The following is a 27,595-nucleotide window of genomic DNA, read 5'->3' as shown; positions in this document are numbered from 1 at the left end:
GATTGAGAACAGGTGTGGCGATAATCAGGCCTGGGTGTGGCTAGAGACAGTGTACTCAGGTGTCAGAAACCACAGTGACTTTCTCCTTTAATAATAAACACCTTCATTTAAAAATAGCATTTTGTGTTTACCTGTGTTGTCTTTGACTAATATTTAAATTGGTTTGATGTTCCGAAACATTTAAGTGTTACAAACATTCAAAAAATCAGGAAATCAGGAAGGGGGCAAACACTTTTTCACACCACTGTATGTAAACTGTATTTAAAATGTAAACTGTATATTATATGGCTAACATTACTAAACTGGGACAATACTAATAGTGATAACCTGCCACGTAAAAAGTGTGATGTATATTGGTTGGATTTGCCTTAAAACACCAAAAGTAAAAGTATGGTCAAACCAGCTGTGGCAAACTCCAAAGTCTTTAACTGTTTTTTAGAAATGTTTGAAGCATTGTAAAATTACCTGTGTGGTTTCTTATGAATTCTTTCCACACTGAGGGATAACATTTCCACTGCCGACATAAGACTTCTAAAGTAAATGGAATGCAGCATAAGGATACAAATTTCAGTATACAAGTTTTATACTTATTTCAGTGTTTTTTTTTTTCATTTGTAAACAGTGAAATAATAAAAATGTATAGTTAATCTACATGTAGACATTGAATAATAAACTTGAGTTTTTTTAATGTCACATAAGGGCTTCTCTGGTTTTTAACTTTTTTTTTAAATGCTCATTATTTTGGCAGCAGGTAATTTATGACTTACAGAAAATTACTAATATTTAATGAGCACATGCACCACAGTAAATCTATGTTTTTGTTAGTCAGAAATATTAGTAAAAATGTAATTTTCTGCCAGAATGTGTGAAATAAAAATGTGTAAAAAAAAAATCAAAAACTGGTTTTAAAGCCATTTTCTGGTGCTTCATAAAAATGTTGTTTAAGTTTACTTTATCATTAAATATAACAGCACTTCTGTTTTTGACAGAAAAAAATTCTATAGAAAACTGTGACACACCATTTCTTTTTTACAGACATGTTTGCTTGTAGGTTTATACTTTAAAACCATAAAAATATAACAGCACGTCCCTGTTTTTGACAGACAAATACGTCTGTAGAAAAACGGCAACTTACTGTTCCCAATCTTCCATAAAATGACAGTTTGTTTACAGACATTTATAACAGTGTGTGCAAAGCCCAGCATGCCTCAGCACTGCATGCCCATAATATAACGCTGCTTGCTCACATGAGGAGCCGCGAGAAGGAGACGTGCGTGTACCGTGTGCGCAAACTCCATCGAGCCAGAGCTGCAGCACGAGTCCGAGAGGAGAGGAGAGGAGGAGAGCCATCTCCGAGGAGCTGGAGAGGAGAGCCATCTCCCAGGAGCTGCCTGAAAAAACGAGAAACCAGGAGAGGAGGCGCACCGACACTCACACACTGCTAAAGCGTTGAGCGAGGGGGCATCTGGGGGCTTTAGCTTTGCGTGCTTTCTGCCAGGCTCCTCCTGACCGTGCTTCTTCTTCATTCAGCACCGACGCTCGCTCACCCTCTCTCTGCTCATCTTCAGCAGCCTCTCCCAAACTCCGGCGAGGTAAGGGGCGAGAGAAAGCTGTGGAAAAGCTGTGGAACAGTAAAATGGGGGCTGGGGTTGGGGGCAAATAGGGGGGCTGTGGGTGGGGGGATGCTTGGGCTTGTTCGTGAGGTGTCGTTGCGTTGCGTTTCCCTGCAGTAAAATGAACGCTGAATGAACGGATGAATGAGCGTGTGAATGAAATGAACGAGGGTTTCGCACATGCATGACCACCTACCATGGCGCATGCATGGCCTGCCTGCCTGTTTTTGAGCACACACCGCATGCATGCGTGTTTATCGGGGGTGGGGGTGGGATGGGGGTGGGGTGTTGTGATGGGGGTTTATAGGTAAAATAGAAATTAGCCCATGGTAAAATGGTTAACGATGAGCGCAGACATGGTGCATACAGCCAGGGCGCGCGCAGCAGTCCTGAGAGATGATAGCTATATAACCAACTGCTGCTGCTCAGCTCACGCCTTATGTTCATACAACAAATGGAGCTTATTTAGCCCATACATCTTGTCGTGCGTTTAAAACGTTAGATTTTTGGTTGTTTTGTGGTTATTTTGGAGGAACCATAGCATACGTTATGGCAACGTTCTAGCATCATTAAAAGAAGCCGCCAGTGTCCTGGACCGTTCTGTAAACTGTAAAATCTAACATTCTATTTTGGTTTCACGAGAAATAACAAAGAACATTGCCTTAAGGGTTTGTTTATCTTGTGTATGCTATTTTCTAACGTTCAGTTAATGTTGCCGGAAGGTTTTCTCATATTCCAGTGAGAGAAAAATACATAGAACCAGCAGCCTAGCTTTTTTTTTTTTTTTTTTTTGCCATGTTTTACATAGGTAACGTCATAGATTATGATTACGGCAACGTTCCGAGAACGTTTTCGCAACGTTAACTACAAGATACCATTCCAGTTAAAGTCCCTTAAGGTTTCTTATGCAAAGCTTAAGATGATGCCACTGCTGCAAGGTTCACTATAGATTTCAATCATTTAAAGGGTACTGCATGGGTCCATTAAAAGGATTCAGTTATTTTAAGATTACGTGGACGTTAGAGGAACGTTTCCAGTACTAAAATGCGTTCAATTTCAGTAAAAAAAACTTTCCCGGGGAACCAAAAATTGTTAGCTGGGAAGCCATTTGATGGTTTGGGGGGAATTCAGCCTCCCTGCCACCCCCCCCCCCCCCCGCCCCCCGCCCCCCCAGATTCAGGCGCCTAGGATGGAGGATGGCAGGCACTCCAACGCAGAGCACAGAGAACAAAATATGACTGCGTTTTTTTCTTCTTTCCAAAATGGAAGGCGACGTATAGCTAGCTCCATTTGTGGTGATAAATAGCCTGTTAGCCTGTTCATGTTGACATGCCTGCATTGCATTGGGCATCCAATCAAAAAGCATCTACCTCGTCATCTGTCTCAGATAGAGCTTTTCATGGGCTGATCTGGCTAACACCTAGAAGACGCAGCGCAAAATCCTCTGAGATATGCCACGATTCCCTCTCTAGATCCCCCACTCTTTCTTTCCACGGCGTCGAGCAGCCAGCACCGCAAGACCGCAGTGGAAGCCCGTCTCCTCCTCGCGCTTTCCCCCCTCTCCTCCCTCTTCTCTCAAGGTCATTCAGTGGAGGCTTGGAGCTTGAAGGAGCTCTCAGCGCTCTTACATAACACAGCCCGGCCGGGCGCTTAGTTAACGGCGCAGCCTTATTAAATAACCCTCTCTGCCTGTCTTTAATTAGGCGTCGTTATCACGCAAGGCTCTGGCTGCTGTGATGCGCCGTGCGCAGCGCTCGTGCAGCTGTTCCGCGGTGCTGCTACTCGCAAGAGACAGCCCGCAGAACTGCAGCCCAGTACTAGAGCCCAGTGAGACGGTCGGTGAGAAGGTGCTGAGAGAGAGCCCCCCACACCCCCACCCGCACTCCACCGCACCGCACCGCACACATTACAGCATTACAACTTACAAGCCTACAGTGTGTGCAGGCGAGGCGATGTAAACAGGTCTGAAGCCCCACTTTTCACAGATTCCACCCTCCATCCTTTTTTAAGCAAGAACTTTAACATAAATCCACTACTTTGAATGCAGGGAAGGCTTTAAATGCAGTGCTTTCTGTTTTTTTCTTTTAGAAATATTAGTAAATAGAAATAATACAAATGACAATGGCAATCATTATGATATAATTATTTTCATCAGTCTATTGTTATGACTACTGTTTTTAAGATATTATACTACTATATATATTTAAGATGGACAGCACAAGCTAGAACTAATTTACTTAGGATTTGTATTATTGGCGTGCTTGTATGCTCTTTTTGGATAATTGTGTAACAGTATACAGTACAGCAACATCTAAACAAATCTATTGTGGTCAAAATTCACAGTCACTGTTTTTGAGCTATGAAAACCTTAATTAGTTCAATTGTAAAACGAATGCACAGGCAATACTTAAGGTAAAAGTTATATTGTTTTTCACCATATAGCAACACCTTGGCATACACCTAGCACATAGCAGTACTGCTAAAATAACAAGACGCTCACTGTTTCTGCAGGAACTCTAATACACACTAAGTGTACAGTGTGCAACCAAATGTAACCAGACCAATTGTATGCAAGTAACAAACATAAACTTTGGTTCAGGTTTTAGTCTGAAAATGCCCTTAAACATTTTTAAACCTGTAGAGGCCATATCTAAATCAATAGGCACTGTTAATGCATATTTAGGGCTTTCAGTTCCATGCCTACTTTACACATCACTTCAGCACAATGTTAACACTGAACATTCTCCACACAACTTAAGCTCTACTTGTTCATAGCCACTGATTATATCTATCAGTTACATCTGACAGTTCCTTCTTGACTTCCAGCCTTTAAATCCAAATTCAGCCAGCAAAGACATGGCAGACTTCGCTACAGAACCCCTAACATCTAGCTCCACTGTTGTAGTGTATGCCTGTCACCCGCACTCTCTCGCCTCAGCTACCAAATCTGCATATCTTAACTTCATCTTAGCTTCATCTTCAAATGGAACTTGGAGCTCAATAAAATAAACTGTTTCTCACAGTGTATAACAACATATCCAACCTTTGCACAGTTATCAATGGAAGATATTGGTGAAAAAATAATGCAACACTGGATTGAAATAAATCTTGTGACATTGCAGAAGCTAATCGAAACAATGCCACAGCGAATGCTCATATTAATTTATAATGAGATGCAAATATTTCCGTTCTGTTATGTTGAGAATTTTTATTTAAACAACAAAGAATTGTTTGAGATGTATGTTTTGCATTAACTTACCAGACTTTTTACATCTTTTCTGTCACCATTATCCACGCATATATGGCAGTTGTAAAAATCAAATGCACTAAACTTCCTGTTTAGTAATTCTAAATGGTTGGTGCTGGGAAACAGTTTATTTTAGCTTTTTGCTGCAGAATTGTGGAGAATTTATAAAATATTGTTCATGTGCCTAAATTATTTATCAAAAACAAAATGTGTTAGATTATGTTAAGAAATTAAAAATTTACAGACAGTCTGAAAGATCATTTGTGATTATTCTACACTGTTCCTTCATGCTTCATTTATCAATAGATACGGTCGCAAGAACATTAGGGAAATGATCTCCAAACAAGTTTACTAATTGTGTTCTGTAAATGTCTAATGTATTGTAAGTGTATAGCATGCACTAAAACTAAGCTAATGCAGTATTGATAAATTGTGAAATGTGATTCTGGTTATTCAAGCTTACTGTAACATAGCTTGTGGGACATCAGCCACTTAATTGTACTTCCTAAAGGCGTGTCATTAATTTGCTACTGACACTGTTAAAAAAGACCTTCTCAGAAATCTTCAGATTTTAGTCTTCAAAGGATCCTGTTAAATGATTTAGAACAGAAACAAAGTTTTAATGTTTACATTTTATTTTGGGAGAACATGTCAGACTTTTTTCCTATCTGATGTGTTGTGAGAGATTTTTACAAATCACAGATCAGGAGCACATATAGTATGATATGTCACAATGTTTTTTCAATAGATTGTTTATTTTAAACCGTGAACAGATATTAGTCATGTGTCTAAAAATAATCTACTCTTTTCTGTGAAGATCATGGGGAAACAGAACAGCAAGCTTACCCCTGAGGTGATGGAGGACCTGGTGAAGAACACAGAGTTTAATGAACATGAGCTCAAGCAGTGGTACAAGGGGTTTCTGAAAGATTGCCCCAGCGGTAAGCTAAACTTGGACGAATTCCAGCAACTGTATGTCAAGGTGAGTGGATTTTTATGTTGACTGATTAACCACTCCAGTATCTTACATAACAAATTTAGTAGTCTGACTCTTGATCTTCTAGTCAATCATGAGTGCTTTAGTTTAGAGCCAACGATAGTTTTCCACCCAGAGGCTGCAGAAGCCACTATGTATTCAGAGAGAGTATGCCCACATTAGATGACCTAAAAATACTGGAAAACAGAGCCAAGGTTTAGCTGCAAATTAGAACAGTGTCTCAGTACAATTCACATATATAGCTGAATCAAACCGTTTCTTTGCATGTTTTTGAGGGATAGTCTATGTGTTCATTTATAGCACCTACCATGGAAGACCCATGAGGCATGCTGTTGACAAGATTACTCATGCGTTGCTGTTTAGAGATATGGTATGGTAACTATGCACTTGCATTTTAGTACTTAAGCAGGTGTCCTTTTGTAGGACACTGATTTGTTTTATTATGGGGTGAAATAAGGGTGATTGAAACAAGTTCAAATGGGAAAGTTAAGCTACACAAGGCTTTATAATAGTTGTAGTAAGTCAAGTAATTTACAAGCATATGCAAAAATTTAACAGCACCATTAAGCAGCAATTGTGCTGTTCAATTTTTGCATATGCTTGTAATGTACTTGACTTACTAGTTAGGGCTAAACAATAATTTAATATTAACATATACAACATCTGAAAGTCAACTGACTAGCATTCATTACAGGGCACATTATATGAATCAGAAAAGCAATTCTTCATAGGTTTAAAGGTATAGACATATATAGACATGTGGGTGCAGTTAATATCTATATGGATTTTTTTGGGCATGTTGTCCAGACCTAGCTGTTGTGATCTGTTTATGCACAAAGTTAAGGATTTACTTACCTTTTTTAATATGTAAAAATGAAAAAGTACTTAGATGCACTTAAAAATGTTTCCAGGTATCAACAGGTATAAACAGCCCAGCAACAAGTCCTTTCCTGGATTGCCGTCTGGGATTTTGCTCAGGCACTCCAAAACTTTCACATTGTTGTCTTCAAATTTTTTCTGTTCCTTCCTTATTTCACACAGTCTTTACGCGGGTTCTGGTGTACCATTTCTTTAAAATCAGACAGCATTAAAGGCATGTTTCTAACAGAGATATTAAATTGCTAACACTGAAGCGAATAATGTTTGTGTTCACAGTGGTGTGTATTAGGGATATCCCGATCTGATCCACTAAGTTGAGCTCAAGGGAAAATATTTGAACCTATACAACACTATAAACGTATTTTACTAACAGCATAATTGTAAGCCTTTCTATGTTTTTAAACCGCCACTGACCAGGATGTTAGGACCAAGTGGAGCTTAATGCTAATGCTACAAAACACAAGCTCACATTCACTCATTATAAAACAGTAATGTCACATCAGTAGTGGACAGACAACAAAACATATCAGTCCAAAATGTCTACCACTACGCAATACACAAACATACACAAAGTGACTTGACTGCAGTGTTTTAAAGAAAAAAAAATGTACTCATAAACTTCTCATGAAATAAATTGTTTGTAAAAAATAATGTGATTTTAATTCAGTATGTATTTGCAGCACATTTAATCTTAACTGTGTTGCTGTTTTATTTAAATATACACACATTTTGGATTGATATCATCTAATTCTCAACATTAAGATACTTGGATCGGATCTTAGACTCTGACATTCTTAGTATGTCAGGTCTATTGACAATTGTATTGGTTGTTCTGAATCAGGTTGACCTGAAAACTTCAGCAGGAACATAATCAAACTTTAAAAATCCACTTTTATTTCTTGCAGTTCTTCCCTTATGGTGATGCATCAAAGTTTGCACAGCATGCCTTCAGAACCTTTGACAAGAACGGGGACGGCACCATTGACTTCAGGGAGTTCATTTGTGCTCTGTCCATCACATCACGGGGAAGCTTTGAGCAAAAGCTTAACTGGGCCTTCAACATGTATGACCTAGATGGGGATGGAAAAATCACTCGAGTAGAGATGCTGGAAATTATAGAGGTATGCAGATGTTTTTACTGGAGTGTATTGAAATTTTGATCATAGTATTGCTTTGTAGATGATTGTGTGTTTGTGAAACCAGATGTTTCATTTGGGAAAGCAGAGCAGCTTTCCCAAAGCGTAACATAATGGTTTACTGCCTTTTTGACTTGTGCATATGACCAGGGCAATGCTGCTTAAATCACTATTACAAACTGTACAGCGAGCAAGACTTTCAGTGTTTTTAGGGTTCAAGCACCGAAGGTGCGTAGAACCCTATTGTTTTTGCTAAGATTTTTCTTCTTCTTCTTCTTCTTATTATTATTATTCTTTTTCTCCTGTAAAAACAGTTGTGCAGCCTAAACCGTAAGTCATAGAGAAATGAAACTTGGTAGGTAGATGTAGGATCAGTGCATCTCGGTGGACAACAAAAATGGCACCGATTGGTCAAGTGGTGGCGCTATAAACAAGGAAATTCATTTTTCACAATTTTTTCAATAACTCAAAAACCATAAGACCTACATTCAAAATTCTTTTCTTGATGGATTCCTTGGGTCAATACCAACAACTTTCCAATTTGGACCATGCACTTCCGTCTATATAGATTTTGTGCTAATTTGCATAATATGCAAAACCTACTTTTGCAAACTAGTCCTAGGAATTTTGACCAATCCTGGCATGTTTGGTATCAAAACACTCGTGAGAGCATGCACTTCAATATTCAATAAGAAAAAGTTGAAATATGTAAACAATATGGCCGCCATATGCAAATTAGTCCTTCCGGATATATGCCCCATTCACTTCAAGAGGTAAATTTGGAGCACTGTTTCTCAGCAACCGTGCAACCTAGCAAGTTGAAACTTTGCATGCAGAATCTATCATACAGCCTCTAAAGGATGTTCAAAGGGCAACTTAATCAATCAACATGGCTGAACACCATCAGCCAATCAGCATTCAGCAGACATTTTGGCAGGCTGAATGTTGCCCAATCTGAATGATATTTGGCAGTTATGTTCAGGTGGAGACACTGTAGTGACCTGCAAAGTGCTGAAACAATCCGCCCACTGGGGGGCGCTGTTCCAAAAAAACGAGTATATGTCAATCATTCTGTACTATTTTGACATCTAATTGTTTTTGCCATATTTAGTACAGTGGCTCTGACAAATTTCTCAATACAACTATGTTTAAAAAGTGCTTTGTTCATTCATAATTGCTAATTGTTTGAAAATAGCTATATTGAAACTACTCTCTGGATATTTGGCCTATCACCTCCATTTCAGTCTTGCTGCACACTGTAGAGTCTCTAGGTAAATGTTCATTAAAAACATTTGTGAAAATTTCACATACAATACTCTCCAGGCATCAAGCAATCTGTGCGTCCTTGGAATTTCTAACCTAAATTGCTGTAACTCTGCAGTATTTGCTGTAATCTCACAATGTTAAAGACCTCTGTACAATATCACTCTGATGAAGCGCCATTTAATACAGAACTAGATTAAGAATAACTTGACATTACATGTCATATCAGAACATTCACTCCTTTGTGCCTCTTCTCAACATTAATAACAGGTGAAAGACTTTTGATCATTTTAAATGTGACAGAATGTCTCCAATTGTGTTAGACCTTCTTACACATCACCATCCTATGCTCTAGTAGGCACCATTGTGCTAGTTGGTGCTTGATGAAGCGCCATTTAATTCAGAACTAGATTTATAATAACTTCGTAATTACATGTCATATCAGAACACTCACTCCTTTGTGTTAATTTAAACTTGTTTGGTCAAACATTTCAGCTTGTTCTGCAAAGGTCCAAAGGTCAATCTGAATACCACTTTGTGAACATTCTGGTTGAAGCCACCTGATCAATACCAATAACATGTAGACACCTTTTGACTAGTTCTAACTCACTTAATGAATATCCTACAAAGTTCACTAGATTTACATGTGAATTTAAGCACTGATCAGGTTGAAAGGCCTCTGCTCAACATTAATAACAGGTGAAAAACTTGATAATTTCTAAATGTGACAGGGCATCTCCAATCATATTAGACCTTCTTACACATCACCATTCAATGCTCCAGTAGGCACCATTGTGCAAGTTGGTGCTTGAACCCGATGATTGCCGCTTGCGGCTATATTTTTTTTGTTGTTGTTGTTTTTTTACGTTTACCAGACATGGATATACTTTAGAGTAGTGAGTGGTGAAATGATTTTTATTGGGAGCTTGATGCTTCTCTTAAACACTGTCTGCTCACACTAAAAACTGACTGGCTGACTCAGAGACTCTTTGTAGAGAACAGGCCAATATGCACACGGGGGGAGATTGGGGGGAAAATATCTGTGCCGCCTACATGCGCGTTTAGGCTCACTCTTTGGCCTCTCTTTCTAGATTCAGGGATATTTTATCTGACTTGCGAGCATCAGGGAGCCGTTATTGATATGCGGTACACTCCCACAACTTCCGGGATTGTTACAGTAACACAGAAGTGCAAATGCAAACACATACACAGCTTCTAGTTTTGTCTAATTCCTTTAGAGAAGTCCCCCAAAAGAATAGAAACATGAACCTGAACTTACTGGGACTATGCCTAATGACAGGTGTTGGCTAGAGGGGTATAAAACCCTAATCAATGAGATCTGGAAAAGAGGAAATGTGTTCTCTGGAATGTTCCAGCCAGTAATCTAGTAAACATAATTTCACCGACAGTAGAAAGGATAAAATACTTGATTCCAAACTAATGAATATGCAGCTGTACCAACACCTTTCTCCTTATAGTATATATTCATCTTAAATTTGAACTCACTGTCGTGTGCTAGAAGGGTTACAAGATTGGGTTTTGCAAGCAAAAAAAAATAAAATAAATATATATATATACATATATAGATATCTGGGTTTCCTGAAAGCATCTTCAAAAAAGGTAATTCTTAAAAGGTTTCAGGACAAATGTGCATTTAAATAATGACTTGGTTTTAAAATGTCTTTAAATATATATTTTTTTTACAATGGACATGTCTGGTGAGAGCTTCCTTACTGATGATATAAATGGATAACATATATTCTACTTTCCTGTATGACTAAGTTGATATTTTAAATGGACCCAACTCAGAAATGATTCTGCTCTTCTCCATGAACAATGGTGTCCCAACAATGCTGTTGCATCTATTTAGTTAATGCATTTGTAGGCAGTATGCTTTGCATGTTATTGGCAGAGGCAATTAAGCTATCTCAAGATTATAGAGTCAGTCTGCAAAGGATAAGGTGACCCATGCTCCCTATGAGCCACTAGTTACACAAGATTGTGAGGAGTCTGAGTACGTTTAGAGAACAGGGCAAAGTACCACTGAACAATGTAGATGCCTGACTAAGTATGTCACTCCATAAAAAAGAGTGACCCCAGCTACTCCTCCCAGTTTCTCCCAATGCCATCCGGGAAACCGTCCAGTCCTGTTGGCCCAGGATGGAAGATGGCACTGATCAGATTGAGCTGCGCTGCCCATTCCAGAAAAGACTTGAGCTTTTTTTTTTTACAAAGGAAAGTAAACACTGAAATGAAGAGTGTTACACAAACAACTTTTCAGGAATAATAGCAAAGAAAAAGGATGGGGTTAAGGACCGCAGACTTTTATACGTAGACTTAGAAATGAAATGTTTGTTCTCTTTCTTTTTTAGGCTATCTACAAAATGGTCGGCACTGTGATCATGATGAAGATGAACGAGGACGGGCTGACACCAGAGCAGAGGGTGGATCGGATCTTTAGCAAGATGGATAAGAACAACGACGACCAAATCACGCTGGACGAGTTCAAGGAAGCGGCGAAGAGCGACCCATCTATCGTACTGCTTTTGCAGTGTGACATGCAGAAGTGAGGGTATGCATGCCAGCATGCTCCGGACTGAGTATGTTATAATGTTTTATTCATGTTCAGCCAGTTCCACAAGATTAACACAAAATATATTTGGACTACTCAGATGAACTTGCTTCTTGTGGTTGAAAAACTAGTATGCATGGAATGTCAAATGCTAAGAGTTAAGAATATACATTTAATTTCAAACCTGCAACAACGTAAGGTGTGCAAAATAAGTCAGAATTGTTTTCATTCTTCCATCTATTGTTAGTCAGTGAAGTGCTCCACAGTAGGCTATTTCATTTATAGCTACGATACTTAAAGTTCATATTTACCACTATAGCTGCTGTATTTCGTACGGTGGTTCAGGTATTAAAAGCAAAATGTCACACTAAATGTAACGGTTTCTATTAAAACAGTATGTTTCAACTTTGATCTTAAACAGCAAGGAGGGTAGAGGGGTTCATTTAGCCTACCTCCCAAAATGTGCTTGTACTTGATTATAAATGTAAGTTATTTGCATGCATGTCCTAAGTGTAAAGCCTAATCGCTCCTATCTCTTCTTTTGGCAACCTTGGCAAATAATATAAGGAGGCCTTATAAACGATAACAGTAACTACTAAATACTAATGATGTGTGAGATTTACATTTGTGATTCACCCGCCCATTAGATATCTTCCCTTGGGTGCATGTTCTCTCCCAAAAAAGAAAACAAAAAAGGAATAAAAAACTTACAGTGTGTATTTGTAGAAGCTATCTGTAAGGGACAACAATATGTCGTGGATCTCGTCTCTGGACAAATTTAGCCTTTATTTATTCTCTGCAGTGACAAAGGTAAGAACACCTGGGTCATTGATTTGTTTAGGACTGTTGCAGTTGTAAGCCGAGAAGTCAGACTGGATCACAGGTTTTTCCCAACAAATTACACACTGCCAAACCACTCACTCCCTTTTTAAAATTATTTACGTATGAATCATATCACAGCGTGCATGTATGGATGCTTGTAGATTTGGTTAACTCGATTCATTCTGAAAAGGCAATTTATCATGTCCTTGCTTTCCTCGGAGGGCTTTAATAACACCCCTCCACCTCGTAATCAAGAAGCAATCCGCTACAAATGTGTTTGGTATACAACCTCAGTCTAAATGTGATAAGTTTTTATTGAACTGTTTTTTGTAAAATCTTTCTACACGAGTCCGTGACATTTAAATAACCACTGTTTATACAGTAATTTAATGCATCTTTAATGGCAAATGATGGGGTTTTGGAAGAGCTTTGAGCCACAACTTATTTTAACCACTTGAAGCAAACATGTTGTTACTCACGACATACACTCTTAATAAAGAGCAGGGGGATCCTGGTTAGAGGATTCCATCTCGAAGAACGTGTGCATCCAATCAGGATTTAGAGAACTCTTCAGTAATGGGTATAACTATTCCATCAATTACACATATATGGGATGAATCTATCTTTTTTAAAGGAGGGTTCTCCAACAAGGACAAACTAAAGAACCCCAAAACAGAGTTCTTTTTGTTTGTTTTATTATTAAGAGTGTATAATATAAAGAGATATTCTCTTCATTTTGTGTTCACCCAATTAGAAAAATGCCCTAAATTCTTGTTCTCCACATAAAAACTAATGCATCAAGCCCATGCAAGTTCGATAAGGCTCAGGATGCTGCACTTTCTTTTTTCTCCAAAGCCCTCCTTGTAGAAAGTTATCATGTGTTTGTAAAATCCCAAAAACTGCAGATGTATATCTTTGCCATGTAAATATTTGTACCTAACATGGAAATGAAATACCAAATTTAAAGAACAAGTCATTTGATTGTGTAATATGATGTTTGTGTTTTATTTGTGGCATGTCTTCAACTCAGTATGTAACGTTGCACTGACAACATTGTGATTCAAATCAATAAACTGTCTATGGGCTGTTTTCAGAACATAAGGTGTGTGTTTGGCTGTGTGAAGCTTGAAAACGAAAAGCAAATCTCAAAGAACCAAGAGGAATGAGGGTTACTGGTTACATGTTGCTTAGGATTTGTAAGCATGCCTTCTATAGAGGAGTAACTTCCTAGAACAGGAAACTAGCAGGTCATACGAAAGGAGATCCTAATCACAGAGCACAAACGAAACAACACACCTGCCTTTTCACAGAGCCTTCTTTTTTTCTGTGTAATTTTGGTTTTGATACTTTTGAACTGACAGCAGAGATAGAACACTATACAACTAGAAGTATAACTAGTATGAAAATAACTGTATAAAAACTATAAAACATATTGCCTTCAAATTCTCCAACAAAGTTCACTGCAGTCACATCTTTTGGCAGGGTCTAAGGCAAAGCCTCCTCGCTTTCTCTCTCTGGATCTTGAAGCTGGTGGATTTTAATATGAGAGCTGCTTGGCAGACTGCTGCAAGAAAATGTAGTAAAGCTTTTTATAGTATTTGAAAATGTTTTTTGAAAACATTATGTCTCACTAATCTAAGATAATCTGAGGTTGCTCTTTACCTGGTGGTCTGTGGGGTGATGAAAATGAACTGTCGTAGATGCTGGCGTTCAGAGAGCTCCAGAAGAAGATCCAGTGAGATTCGACGATTGTGCATATCCTATAGAGAGGGCAAAAAACAAAAAATAAATGCATTTCATTCACATACCACTTAAAACCAAATCAATCAGTGTCAGTAGCAATAAAGGACTGCATATTGCGTACCATGTAGACATCAAACTCGTCCAGACACCTGAAGGGCGATTCAGTGATTTCCCACAGAGACAGAATGAAGCAAACAGTGGAGAAAGAGCGTTCTCCACCAGACAGAGAGCGCATGTCATTGATGTTGTCCTTCTCTTGACCGGGAGGCTTCACCTGTTCCAACACCGTAACGCAGGTAAGGGAGGTTCCAGAAAACGATGCAGATTTTGCAGCAAACCAACTATTTTTTTTACATTACATTACATGATGTACTGATGTACTTAGCTATGAGGGTACACTTGTTCCAATATGGTCATTGTTAATAAATGTCCATATCAAACGTTGTTCATGTGGATTGGTCTATAAATATTTAAGGATCTCTACGCATATTCATATACCAAATATGATAAGTACATACTGTTTTAAGACATTATCAAGATTGTAGGGCTGGGAGTTATAATAAATTAGATTAATCGAATTATTGTTTTAATGCGATCTTCAGGTCATTAGTGGGATAATCATGACTGTACATCTTTACATCTCAGTAGGCTTGTGTTTCTGTCAAAAACATGAGAGTAAGAATGATTTTTGTTAAAGTTAAGTTTGGTTTTGGTAAAGAATTTCTTAAGTAAAATATAGAGGATTATTAATCATATTACTATTTTTGTAAGGTAGGATTGAAGGGAGCTGCTTGCTATTCTTAAAATAAAACTTTTATTGTGTTTGCATGGTTTTACCAGTTTTATATATAATAGATCTAAATGGTGCAGTTTGTTACTAATTTAACACATCTCAAAATAAAAAATAAAAAAACTGAATAACTTGTGTAAGAATCGTTCATATATTAAACATATCAAGAGTTTACAATATCGTCCAGCCCTACAAGATTTAATAAAGATAAAAGATTAAAAGTATGACATACTGAAATGGAGAGGGTTTCATTGTTGTGATCAAACATCATGGACCCGCAGCAGTGCAGCTTAATTAGGAAATTGTTGAAGTATAACTTGCATCTCACAGAGAGGGATCTGTTAGAAGAACACAGCACATATTTTACATACAACGTCTTATACACTCGCCAATGATAAACCCTATTTAATACAACAATTTACAACTCATATATATTAAGTCCTGTAGACAAACATAGCCAATAGATTAGGATCCTCTGGGCTAGAGGGGTATAGAGCTCACCTATCATCTATCTGTGTGCAGTGGAATTGTGTTACTTACAATGATGGTGTTTCATCCAATTGTTTTGGAATAAGTTGGGGATGAAGCGGTTACCCAAAATATCATGACCTCACTAACGTTATTGTTAATAAAATGCAATTAAATCCTCAAAGCAATGCTCCAAAAACGAGTAGAAAGCCTTCTTAGGACAGTATAGACAATTACTTTAACAAAATCATGAGGATTTTTTTTAATACTTGATTTTGGAAAAAAAACAGTGAATGAGCAGGTTTCTCAATACTTTTGTCTATTCAATAAACTTAGGGGAACAGGAACAGTCTAAAGTATGTGTGGGAGCCACTTTGGAATGGGAGTTCACTAGATAATGTTTTCATAAGCATCACACAGTGAAGATCTTAAATCACACTACCTTCTCAGGGTTTTATATCGAGCCTGCCTGTCAGTCATGATGTTGTCCAGGCGATCAATGAATCTCTTCAGGTCTCGTAATTGGCTAGATTTGTTTTTGTAATTACCGTGAGCCTCTGCATACTCCCTATAAAGTGGTAACAGGTCAGGCTTATTATAGATCAGGAGTAATAGAAAACCAAAAAACAACAGTAAGATGATATGATGTGTACCTAATCACTTGCTCCTGGTTGCCATGTGTGCTCTCTTGTGAGCTGATCTTTTCCCGCAGTCGCGTGATCTCTGTGTCAATGCTCTTGGCACTCCGATCGGGTATTTGAGAAATAGGACAGATTTCTTTGGCTTTTTCTTCAAAATCCTGTTGTAAAAAAGGGCATCACAAACATAAAGCTACCAGAGTTCCAGTAATTGTCCTAATTTGTTCTAAATCTTTGAAGGATGTGGCCTCCAATCAGGAGTCAGAGCACATGAAAACAGTGCCCTAATGTTTGTCTTCTTTATTCGGCCTCGAAATGTGGCATGCGCAACGTAATAGTGGCACTATAGACCAACATTTAATATTAACAGCAACAGAGAAACAGGACTAAACAGAAATAAAGTTTGCTAGAGAACCCCTAGACCAGAAGTTCATAACTAGGTGTGAGAATTACACAATATAATATTATCACAACACGTTAATTCACATTAGGGGACAAGAGCACTTTTCAATTAAAATACCCATATTTGACACCACGTATCCATAATGTATCGCAAACAAAATCGACATTGTTTCCCATCCCTATGCATAACCTTACAGCTGTGATCCCTAAGAGGGTCCACGGGGGTTACTATACATGCTATACACGTTACTTTAGGAAAAATACCAGACAAAACAAGTAATGAATAAATGCAAATTAATAAAATGAGTAATCTTCCTAAAATTAAAACTTTCTCAAAATGTGACTGCAAGCTGTCAAACCAACCGTAAAATATATCTGTATTTATCATTGTATTTTACTGTTGGTTTGTCAGCATGGAGCACATTTAAGAAAGTGTTATACATTTATTAATACTTGTTTTGTATGGTATTTTCAGCAACAACACTGCTGCACATTAAAAATGCCAATCATTTGTTTTTGTAAATGGGGGTGGGGTTGCTGGTCTTTTACGCCACAAGAAAATTGCATCTCTGTAAATTACATAGATCTGCATTACCTCCTTCTCCAATTCTTTAGCAGCAAGTTCAACTCTCATGGACTGAATATTATCCTGATGTCCCTTGAGTTTCTTTTCCAAGATCTTGAGGGTTTGTTCAAGTTTACTGCACTCAGCCTCAGCTTTCACTTGGTCCTCCTGCTCAGAATAAAACACACAACTGAGTAATCAGAATAACTGATTGCCATGGGTTCTGTCCAATAATTTAACAATTATGAACAACCTTTAACTGCTCCGTTTCATCTGCAAGCTTCTCCCTTTTATTTCTCACATCCTTGTATTTCTGATCGAGTTCCAGGAGAGCTTTGTTGTGCTGTTCCAGTTCAGCATGCGCCTCTTCTACATTTTTTCTCTCTAACTCGATCTTCTGCTCATTTTCTTGTGCATCTTCTTCCTGTGGATTTCAAGTAATAAATCTGAATGTACACAAACTATAAAGTGATATTTTTCCTTAAGAAAAACAACACAATAATATGTGTATAAATCACATACTACACACCAAAGAACTGATGTCTTCTGTTTGAGATTCCTCAATGTTTTCAAGTTCAGTTATGGATGCTTTAACACGAGTTATGGTTTCCTGTGTAATAAACAGAAAATGTACCATGTTTAAAAAAAAATTTGTAATAACACCAAATGTCCAAAAAATACTGTAGACAGATTTCATTAGAGATGGGGAATACAGTAAATATATAAAATCAAAATATACCTGAAATACACCACTTGAACAAAAGTAATGGGACATCTACTCATTCACTGTTATTACAATATTTTGCAGGTTTACGTTTGTCTGCTTCAGAAAAGCCTATTATATATCATCTAGAGGGAGAGACAAGTAGTGTGTGTGTTTGTGTGCCAGCATGAATTATCTGCCTCACAGCGAGAACTGATTGTGCATGCCAGATATATGGGACGATCCGAGCATTGTGCTTGAACCACAGTGTCACATGCTTACTGGGAATACGTCATAGGCATTACCACCCACAGCTAACAGTACAGTGAGAGTGGTAATGATTATGACTGGCAACTAGGGGTGTGCTATATCGTATTGTACGCAATAATATCACCATTATTTGTGATTATTGTGAACGATATTATACCCTTAAATATCAGCCATCCCTAATTATCACGAGGTTACTACTTTTTTCTATATTTAAGAAAGGAAAATTCACACTGTTTTTATTTCACATGATATATCTACTAGAGACAGATTATATCTGTCCAGATTTACTTTATTCCTAGATATATTGAGACATTCAGAGTGCATTATTAATATCATGACATTCTGGATCATTGACTTCTGTTACATATATGATAAAAATCTTGTATTTTTTAATATCTCAGTTAGGGGTGTGCCGTATCATATCATATGCAATAATATAATTTAATTGTTATTTTGTTGTTGTAGTGTATTTTTAATTTAATTTGTAAGTCTTGCCTAATGAGTTTTAAGTACAGCACAGTTTGCTTGCACGATTAAGGAAATAAACTGAACTGAGCCCTCGTCTGGTCATAACACCTACCTTCAGGACAGTCAATATCCATGTGCAGAGAAATTACTTAAAACTACAACTTCCAGTGAAAGCAGAGAAAATCAGTGATAAGAGGAACTGCATATCTTGAGAGCTGAATTTACAGGGCTTGAACATTATACCTGATTTCTTTTGCATGCCATAAAAACCCCACGCAGCTTCTCTTCCATGGACTGAATGTCCTGCTTCACAGAACTTAAGTGTAGTTGAAACCTGGACAGCTGGGCCTGGTGGTTTTCCACTTCTGACTGCACCATACTGCACAATTGAACAAGAAAATTCAACACCTTTTCAGCATGACCATTTACTTTCTAAACAGGCTAAATCAGTATATGACTGAATCATAGGTATTAAATAAAAATGTAGCGACTTGCCGAATTTCTGCCTCTGGGTCCCCACCAAGGTATTTGACTATAACTTCCTGGTCCGGAGTGTAACAGCGATTGGTAAACACTTGATCGCCATCTGCAGTGAAAACCTCCCGACAATTTCTTGGAGGCCTTCCTCCTTGCATAACTCTCCTTGCAACAGCTGTGTTCTGTGTTTTTACAAAATTACCTTTAAACTAAATTTGTGAATCATAATTTAACAGAAAAAAGAGTAAAGAGCTAAATCAACTTACTTTGATAACAAGAATACATTCAATGCTCCTCATGTCTATCAGGCAGTTAATTATCACAGGGTTGTCAACCAAGAGGATGTCCAAAACTGATGGGAACTCTGGGTGGTGCACACGTCTAACAAAAACATAAACAAAGGAAAAAAAATACAGTCCTGAGTTGTCAAAATACAAGAAAACACTTATCATTGCTTAAAAACTAAGGGCCAGAAAAGATTTTATCCTGCTTTTGTTATAGGAACTGTTTCTGCTGCCCAGGGAAGGCTTACTTTCTACCATATTTTGAAGAATTGCTGTGAGAATTTGATTGCTTTTAGCAACAAGAATAATAAGATAAATCACCACCCACTCAACCCATCTTACTCACCTAAATTACTGAACACAGTTCCACTGATCCACAGCTCAATGCTGAGATCTTTACACCCCTACAGTCCATACCTGCCATTATGCATGGTGCCTGTTCTGCTCTGTTCTTTTGGCAATGCTTTTCTACATGTACTAGACACTAGATGCACACTTGTGTCAGAAATAGGTGCATTTTACAGTAGCTAAATGCATTCATTAGAAGGGGTGGCTACATATATTTAGACATACTGGTATAGTGTATTCGGTTCTGTTTTTGCAAATTGCAGAGGTAAAGATTCTTGAACTTTTCTAACTTTATGCAACAATATCCCTGATTCTGCAAAAATGTAACTTTATTTAAAAGGTGATGGACTACGATGCAGTATGTTCTATAACATATATTGGCCCCCAAATGATCCTCTATTTAGCTCTGGAACGAGCAGACCCTGCACATCACAAAACCACAGGAAATGTGTTTTAACTGCCACTTTTATATGCCTCGCTCCTTCAGTGCAACATATCCTCATCTTTGTGAGAAAATGTACAAATTCCTAGAATTTAACTACTTTTTAATTTTGATTTTCAAGTTTACATATGAGGGAGTGCCACATTGTATTGTACATGATAATATCATTTTAACATTTAAAAGTCTTGGTAAGTTTCTTCTGTTATATTTTCTTAGTTAAAACATTTTTTAGTTTCCCATGGAACTAAAACAAAATGGTATGGAATTATAATAAAAATAAAATGTTTGAAATGGAAATAATCTAAATAAAACTTTTCACAGTATTATATGCAGAAAATTAATAAAATATTTTTTTTGTGTTATGTCTTATCCAAAACACCCTGAAATATTGTGGTACTATTGCTAACCCCTAATAACTCTCAATAAAGCACTCATGACAATAGAGTTAAATAAATAAAAAGTACTGATTAGCTCACCGGTGTTGAACATTGTAAACAGAGTCTGTGAAAGGGCACACCATTATCTGTGGTCTGCTGCCTCTAGCAAAGTGGGAAGACATCAGTTCTTGTAAGACTTTTTCATCCTTGTAATTGTCGCAGCAAAAGGTTTTCATGAAACCCCGTAAGCAACTCTCCACTGCCACAGCTAAACTTGGATCCTTAAGGCTGATGCATGCACCTGATGGGGAAAAAACAAGCAAAAATTGTTAACGTTCAAGAGGAAGTAGTGTAAACAAATGATAAACAAATGTGCAGCTACATATTTTCATATCTGGCATGGCTTCATATTGTATACCTTTCCATAAAGAAAAAAACAGACAGACTTAATAGGAAAACAAAACAAACAAAAGCAGGGTTTAAAAAGCATACATAACCCATAGGTTAATTCAGCAGGGAATTATTCCATCTTCTTTCTAGACTTTATCCTGACTCAAACCTGATGGCAATCTACTTAATGTAACAAATAAACTATGTTTTTAAGCATATGTACCTTTACCTATGATAGGTAGTGAGATTATAGATAGACTGTCTCAGAAAAAACATGAGAAATAATGACAAGTATCCTTTGTATGTGTACATACAATTATTTGGATTGAAATAAATAAAGCTGTCACCTATTGGTCCAACTGGCTTCTTAATGAACCGTCCCTGAGCATGTGCTCTATTGACAGCCTCCAACAGCTCTGGCATACGATCACCGAATCGCCTCAACCTATTGGATCTGCTGGCTGTGAGCTGGTTTCTCCTCTTCAATTTGGTTTCCAGAGAGACCTGGATGTTTTTTTCTTCCATGCTAGAATGTCAGACAACAAAATCTTCAACAATAACAACAAGGCCAATATCAAGGTAACATACAATATATGCAAATGGGCAATACTGCCCATTTTAGTTAGTTAGCCCAAAGAGCCCATGTTCACTTTGATTAAAAACAGAGTTTTTATTTTGTTGATATTTTTAGACTTTTGATACTGTGTTGCAGTTATTGGTTCTTACTTTTAATATGTTTTGAATTATTCATGGATGAAGTTTTTGGCTGGCTACCTTGGACACCCCTGGATTAGCCTATAAGGAATGGGATAAGACTCTTCAGGAATGCTGTGCTAGTAGGTGGAGTCTGGCTATCTATCATAACTGACACCTTTTATAAAGGAGGTGAATACTTTTAAAACTGCAGTAGACTGGAAAAGTGGCATTTTGTGTTGAATTTGGAGAAATCACTTGCTATACTAGTTGTGTTTAGCTATAAAAAAATATTTGATTGGTTTATTGCAAATAGCTGAAAGTCTGTAAATGTTGCTAACATACTGCAACTGTTAAAAAACATGCCTAAAATAAAATAGAAAACTGTTGACTAGATTCACCTCAGCTTATCGTATTCTTCCCTTCCTTTAAAAAGTGCCTGCTGCTTCTCTTTGATTTCCTGATTAAGTGCTGTAGACTCCGACTCAAGCTTTTCCAGCTGCTTCTTCAAAGCACTCATTTTCTTTATCCGCTGTGAGTGTTCGGACTCATGATTCCTTCTGACACTGCTAGCAAAACAATGACACCATCCATAATTCAAGGGTATCCAACAATCGTGCATAGTAAAGAAGATTATGTTATCACCATCACTGGAAAAATATATAATTTCCTAATGATCTTAATGTTGTAACTGTGTTTGCCAACAAACACTTTACTCAAGTAATTTACATTAATTACATTTAGTTTTTTATTGCATTGTCCACACTCAGTGCTAATATAAATGGTCTATCATAGGCAAAATAACACACCTATTATTGATTTTGTGAATTCTCTCCTGAAGAAGGCACTGCTCCTTTTCTAGTTGTTTCAGTTTATTCTCAGCACGGAAGTACACCACCTGACAAATTAGCAAATAAACTTTCCAAATTAATTTAAACATGTTTATAAGGCCAGTTTTAAGTACAGAGTAGAAAGTGTTTGCACTACAAAAGCAGATGAAACGCTCAATAAAAATCTGGACAATTTCTTACCTCCTGGCTTTTTTGAGCCTTACTCTTGATTTTGACATCTTCTTTCAGTTTTCGACCTGTTTCCGCCAGACCTTCATCCTCCTCTTTTACCTTCCCAAGTTTCTGTTGGATATCCCGCACTCTCTTGTCAGCAAGGGTAACTTTGGTCTAAAAGAAAATAGGGAGAGATCAGAGTCTTAAAAACTCTGGCGCTGAATATTAAACATACAGTTACCATACATTTTCAGTTCTCAGTAAGCAAAGTGAGTAATGAGTTATTTAACATGTACCTGGCAGAGCAGAAGCTTTTCCTCATGTACACTATTATTCTTTTCTTTTTCAATTTCATCCATCAACTGCTGTACTTGCCACTCCTTCTCTCTTACCTGTTATAATACAATAAATACAGATGTAAATGGTTTTGCATCAACTAAAACAACTGGCTCTTAAGTGTTAACATGTACAAAAGACACACCTAGTTCTGGACATTAGTTTGCACTGCATAACAAGACTCAAGTTTTAAAACCATGACATGGTGTACATTTAGGGGTATAAGAACCTCAGCGTCACATGGCTAATTGAACATCTCAACACAAAGGCTACTGATTACGAATGTGAGGTGGTATACTATTGTGTGACTATAATACTCAAAGTATAACTTCCCCAAACAGGAACCAAAAGGAAATGTTAGACAAATAATAATGGAAAAACATACCAGACACCATGCCATCTTCTTCTTCAGATCCTCCAAAGACTGCTTCATTTTTTCAAGTGCCGACAAACTCTCATACTTTTCTTTCTTTTTTAAAAACAACTGTCTGAGATCTTTAAGACACTGAAAAGCACATGAAAGAAAATTATCTGAAAGTTACTTATACCCATCAATCTCTCTCATAAAACAAATACATTTATTTTTTATTGTAGCTATAACAATTGCCTGTCATCACCAGTTTACCTCCTCCTGCCTTTCCACTTGGTCCCGTGTTACAGCTTTGGTCTGCTTTATGTGGATGTAATCTCTTTTCATCTGCTCTAGCAGAGTTGCCTTCATGAAAAACTTCAAAAACAGACGAGACACACTGTTAATCAAATTCCTATTAAAACTCCATTAAATAAGGCATGTAAAATATTAAACAAGTAATATGCACATACATTGAATAGCCCTTTCTTCTTCATGAAAAAAATATCCTCAATTTCTCACCTTGTACTTATCTGCTTCACTTTTTGAATGCAAGAACTGCTTACTCATTTCCTGATTTAGGATTGAGACTGGGTTGTCAACCTATACAATCAAAAAGTAAAATGAAATCAGTAAAATGCAGAAGATGCACAATTAATAAAAAATAAGATGCTTTTTGTACTAATCCTTCACAAAAAACCAAAGGGCACCTGTATGTTAAAATGGTCCAGTATGGCTGTTAACTCTTCTTTCTTGGTGGAGATAATGTGACCTGAAAATAGATCAAATCTAAACATGGTGCTTTGTTTTTATTGAGAAAAGCACAACCGGCCATGAAAAAGTCACACATATTACCTGCTTTGTTCTTGATTTTGCAAGTCCTGCAACCATCGCTTGTTATCCGCTGCTCAACTGAGATGCAGTCTCCATATACTTCGCCTTTGTAAGAATCGCTCCCTCTGTTGCGCAATTTTACTGTTACTTCTGCAGAGCTGGGTAACAAAAAAATACAAAAAAATATATTAAGAATATTAAGAATTAAAAACTTTTTAATTGCAGAGAAATTTATTTAAGGAGGAACCACTAAGTGATCTGCAAACCGTTAAGTATTAGTAATAATAATAACTGACCTTTCCCCGTATTTTACAAAACTCTTCAGAGATGCTCCTCTATTGGTTGTAGTTGCTTTTCCTCCCAGGCCCACAATAAGTGCTGTGAGAATAGCACTCTTTCCACCTAAGGACAAGATAAATCATGTCAGGCATCATTAGCAAGACATAAAAGCGAACACGTTTGCTTTCTCACCACTCATAAAACAAAACATCCAACCACACACTGGAACATTAATGCAGCTTTTATGAAGAATAAACCAAAGCTGAGGGGGCACTTTGAAAATAATAGATGTAAAATAAGAAAGTACCCTTTTACCTCCGCGTATACTGACGTAAGTAAGTGTGCAACAACAGTCAAAACAAAGTCATTGTGTTTTTTTTTAAATGTGCATTTCTGGGGACCTGATTCAGAAATGTTTACTGTTGCAATGATACAATCCAGTCTAAAGCAATTATTCCCTTTAAAATCTACAGGACACAAAGGATACTGCATGTTTCATATTAAAAAAAAAAACTCAGAGGATATCAATAAATTAACCAGTGGTAAATAATATAACCATATTTGTATTGCTATTATCACTATAAAGAAAATCTAAGCGAGTTCCAGTGCACTGCATTTCAATAATTACGCTTAAAACAAAACAATGAAAAATCCTCTTTAGAAACAGTGTTAATGAATAGGATTCATACTTCCATTGTTCCCAACGATAAAATTCACATTTGGTCCAAACTGGAAAGGGCCGAGCAAATGGTGACTCATAAAGTTCTTCAAAGTGATGCTCTCAATTACACCGATATCTCCAGCACTCTAAAACACAAAGAGAGTATACTTAACACCATCTAGTTTGATTATGTTTAATACCATTAAAGATAATGATTTAGTTCACACACCGAGGCAGAAACAGAGTGCTCCTGCTGAACCCCCCCCTCTTCCTCATCTTCATCCTCATCCTGGACATATGCTGTGTCCTCTGTCCTGGGGGTTTTGTTGGGTTTGACCACATTCTGGACATTGGACTTCCTCTTATTCATAGTGCTAATGTGCTGAATCTGGAGAGAAAATGCAAAAGACAAAACACTGCTAAGTGCTGAGTGAAGTTGGGGAAAGGTCTTCAGAAGTCTGCAAACACTTCCTTCTTACAACCCACAACTGATGTGTCAAAACTGAAGCTGTCGTTTATAACTAGCTACCAGTTAAGTACAGATGAGTACTAAAAGTGAGTAAACTGACAAGTCAGTAACAGTACTGTTGATTCAGTTTCAGCCAGGAGGGCTGGTGCAAAAAAATGAAAAATTCACATAACAAGGAGCATCATGCTTACATACAAGCTGTACTGATAAAGAGAATACAGAAATAAAAGCTGTTCAGACGCACCCCTGCTCAAAGCTTCAGCACTGAGCTGAGCTGTCATGGCTGAAGACAACACACAGAGTAAACTGAAGTTAGGTGGTGTTATTACACACCGATTTGAATTCTGTCTAAGTTCACAAATAAGTCAGATATTTAAACGAGATAGAGCTAGCAACATACCCCCTTTATAGATCAGAATTATTTAACCATAAAACATTTTAACGTGACTTACTCCCTTGCCCTGCATGTGGAAGTGAATGTCTTTTTCAAAGCTAGTGCTATATTAGTGGCTTCCTGGTTAGTAACTGCTGTGAACTGTGAAGGTGTGGCTTAAGCGAACCAACACAACCTACGTACAGGACGGACACAGGGGGCTCCAGGGTTGCCAGGTTCGCGGTTTTCCCACCAAATTGGGCTTGTTTAAAAATCCGCGGTGGAAATTCAGGGGTGGCGGGGTGCGTTTTTGGGCATACTTTTATAAATAACCGCGGCCGCCAAAAAAACAAAACAAACAAAAAAAAGTTAGTGTTACATGAACACGGCGGGGAAACGTTTACAAGTCCTGACTAAAATCACTCTTTCAAAATTGATTACATTAATAGGAACAGGTGAACACAACGACATAAAGGAGGACAGCTTGAAAAAGAGAGTAGGAGAGAGAGAGAAATGATCCGCATAAAAAGTGGTGTGGGAAATATTATTATATTTAAATTGATACATAAATGCAATAAATTGATGCAGACAGTTTGTATAGTAAACTGCTTAACACTTAAACACTTGGTTATTAGCTACTAATAAAATCTAGTCTAGTAAGATTTACAGTTCTAATGGGATAAAAACATCACTCAAAAGCGTGTCTTATTCGCTTCATTCTTTTTGGAGTAAAGAAAAATAAAGCTCCTGTTTGTTGTGATAATAGACCAGAAGTATGAACAAAAAAAAAAAAAAAACATAAAACGCATTTCAAGTCCTAATAACCACCTCCAACCTGATAAGTAGGAGGAATTGAAGGCAGCAAAAGAGAGAGAGAGAAATCGCAATGTAACCAGAAATCACAATGTGATATTTTTTTTAAAGAGAAGAGAATAGAGTTCAGGGCAAGAACAGAAAAGTAAAAGTAAGTAAAAGTTTTTTTTTTTTTTTTTGCCAATTATGTTACTATTTAATGTGGACAGGGATATAACTGTTATAAAAGAACTGATAAAACTCGAATGACTTTAAGATAAATACCAATACTGATAATACATTGCTTTTAAACAAAATAAGTTGTACACTGATAATTGTTTTGCCATATTCTTCACACGTGTGATAGACATATTTTTTGGGCTAGTTTAATCTTTTGATTGGAGGGTTTTATAGACTGCCATTGGCCTGAATATTTTTGGTGGATCTGGCAACGTTGCACAGGGTTTAGCCTCCGGACAGAGGTGCGAAACCGCTGGTGTAGGCTTCTCTCTCTCTCTCTCTCTCTCTCTCTCTCTCTCTCTCTCTCTTTTTCAGACCTTTTTAGAGATGAAAATGTCCTCAAACTCATTTAAAAACTTATAAGACTTGATTCATTTCTATGCACAGGCTGCCTGTTGTCAGTAAATAAGCGTAACTGCTCTGTCGTTAAGCAAATCACCAGGAAATGCACAGAAACAGAGTAGCTACCCTAGATCAGGGTTTTAAAAAAATCTGACCCACTCTATAATGGCCTAGATATCGATCCCGCGGGTGAAAGCTCGCCTGAAACTCGTCAGTTCCGCTCATGAACATTAAAAGGCACTATATTTAAAAACAAATAAGTTACAAGAAGACAGTTAAGGGGAAATGTCCGCTAGAGGTCGCTGTTGTGTGTTTATCCCGCAGCAGCA

General features: G+C 37.4%; 2 protein-coding genes across 4 annotated transcripts; one reads left to right on the top strand and one right to left on the bottom strand.

The window, feature by feature from the left end:
- The first annotated feature begins 1,250 nt into the window (after positions 1-1,250).
- Positions 1,251-13,630, top strand: vsnl1b (visinin-like 1b). Its single transcript, XM_007251989.4, has 4 exons — positions 1,251-1,592; positions 5,678-5,842; positions 7,642-7,857; positions 11,508-13,630. Exons 2-4 carry the CDS (start codon positions 5,681-5,683, stop codon positions 11,703-11,705), a joined length of 576 nt encoding a protein of 191 aa, XP_007252051.1. The 5' UTR covers positions 1,251-1,592; positions 5,678-5,680; the 3' UTR covers positions 11,706-13,630.
- Positions 13,503-27,506, bottom strand: smc6 (structural maintenance of chromosomes 6). Of its 3 annotated transcripts, none has more exons than XM_022673005.2 (27): positions 27,426-27,506; positions 25,280-25,438; positions 25,079-25,196; positions 24,407-24,512; positions 24,132-24,268; positions 23,987-24,048; positions 23,799-23,879; positions 23,553-23,654; positions 23,313-23,432; positions 22,888-22,983; positions 22,619-22,765; positions 22,397-22,485; positions 21,989-22,156; positions 21,242-21,420; positions 20,604-20,805; positions 19,320-19,434; positions 19,072-19,235; positions 18,820-18,955; positions 17,665-17,745; positions 17,389-17,559; positions 17,166-17,303; positions 16,184-16,329; positions 15,973-16,098; positions 15,295-15,400; positions 14,394-14,546; positions 14,192-14,289; positions 13,503-14,093 (listed from the first exon to the last, which is right to left on the bottom strand). In XM_022673005.2, exons 1-27 carry the CDS (start codon positions 27,495-27,497, stop codon positions 14,015-14,017), a joined length of 3,351 nt encoding a protein of 1,116 aa, XP_022528726.2. In that variant the 5' UTR covers positions 27,498-27,506; the 3' UTR covers positions 13,503-14,014. The 3 variants fall into 3 exon arrangements, with proteins under 3 accessions (XP_022528726.2, XP_022528727.2, XP_007252049.2); XM_022673006.2 differs by having other exon boundaries at positions 21,989-22,153; XM_007251987.4 differs by lacking the exon at positions 27,426-27,506 and adding an exon at positions 25,972-26,097.
- Between the last annotated feature and the right edge of the window lie 89 nt (positions 27,507-27,595).

The sequence above is a fragment of the Astyanax mexicanus genome, chromosome 14, assembly GCF_023375975.1.
Source record: "Astyanax mexicanus isolate ESR-SI-001 chromosome 14, AstMex3_surface, whole genome shotgun sequence".
Lineage (NCBI taxonomy): Eukaryota > Metazoa > Chordata > Actinopteri > Characiformes > Acestrorhamphidae > Astyanax > Astyanax mexicanus.
Note: the sequence above shows the minus strand (reverse complement) of the source record. Positions and strands in the feature narration are given on the sequence as shown.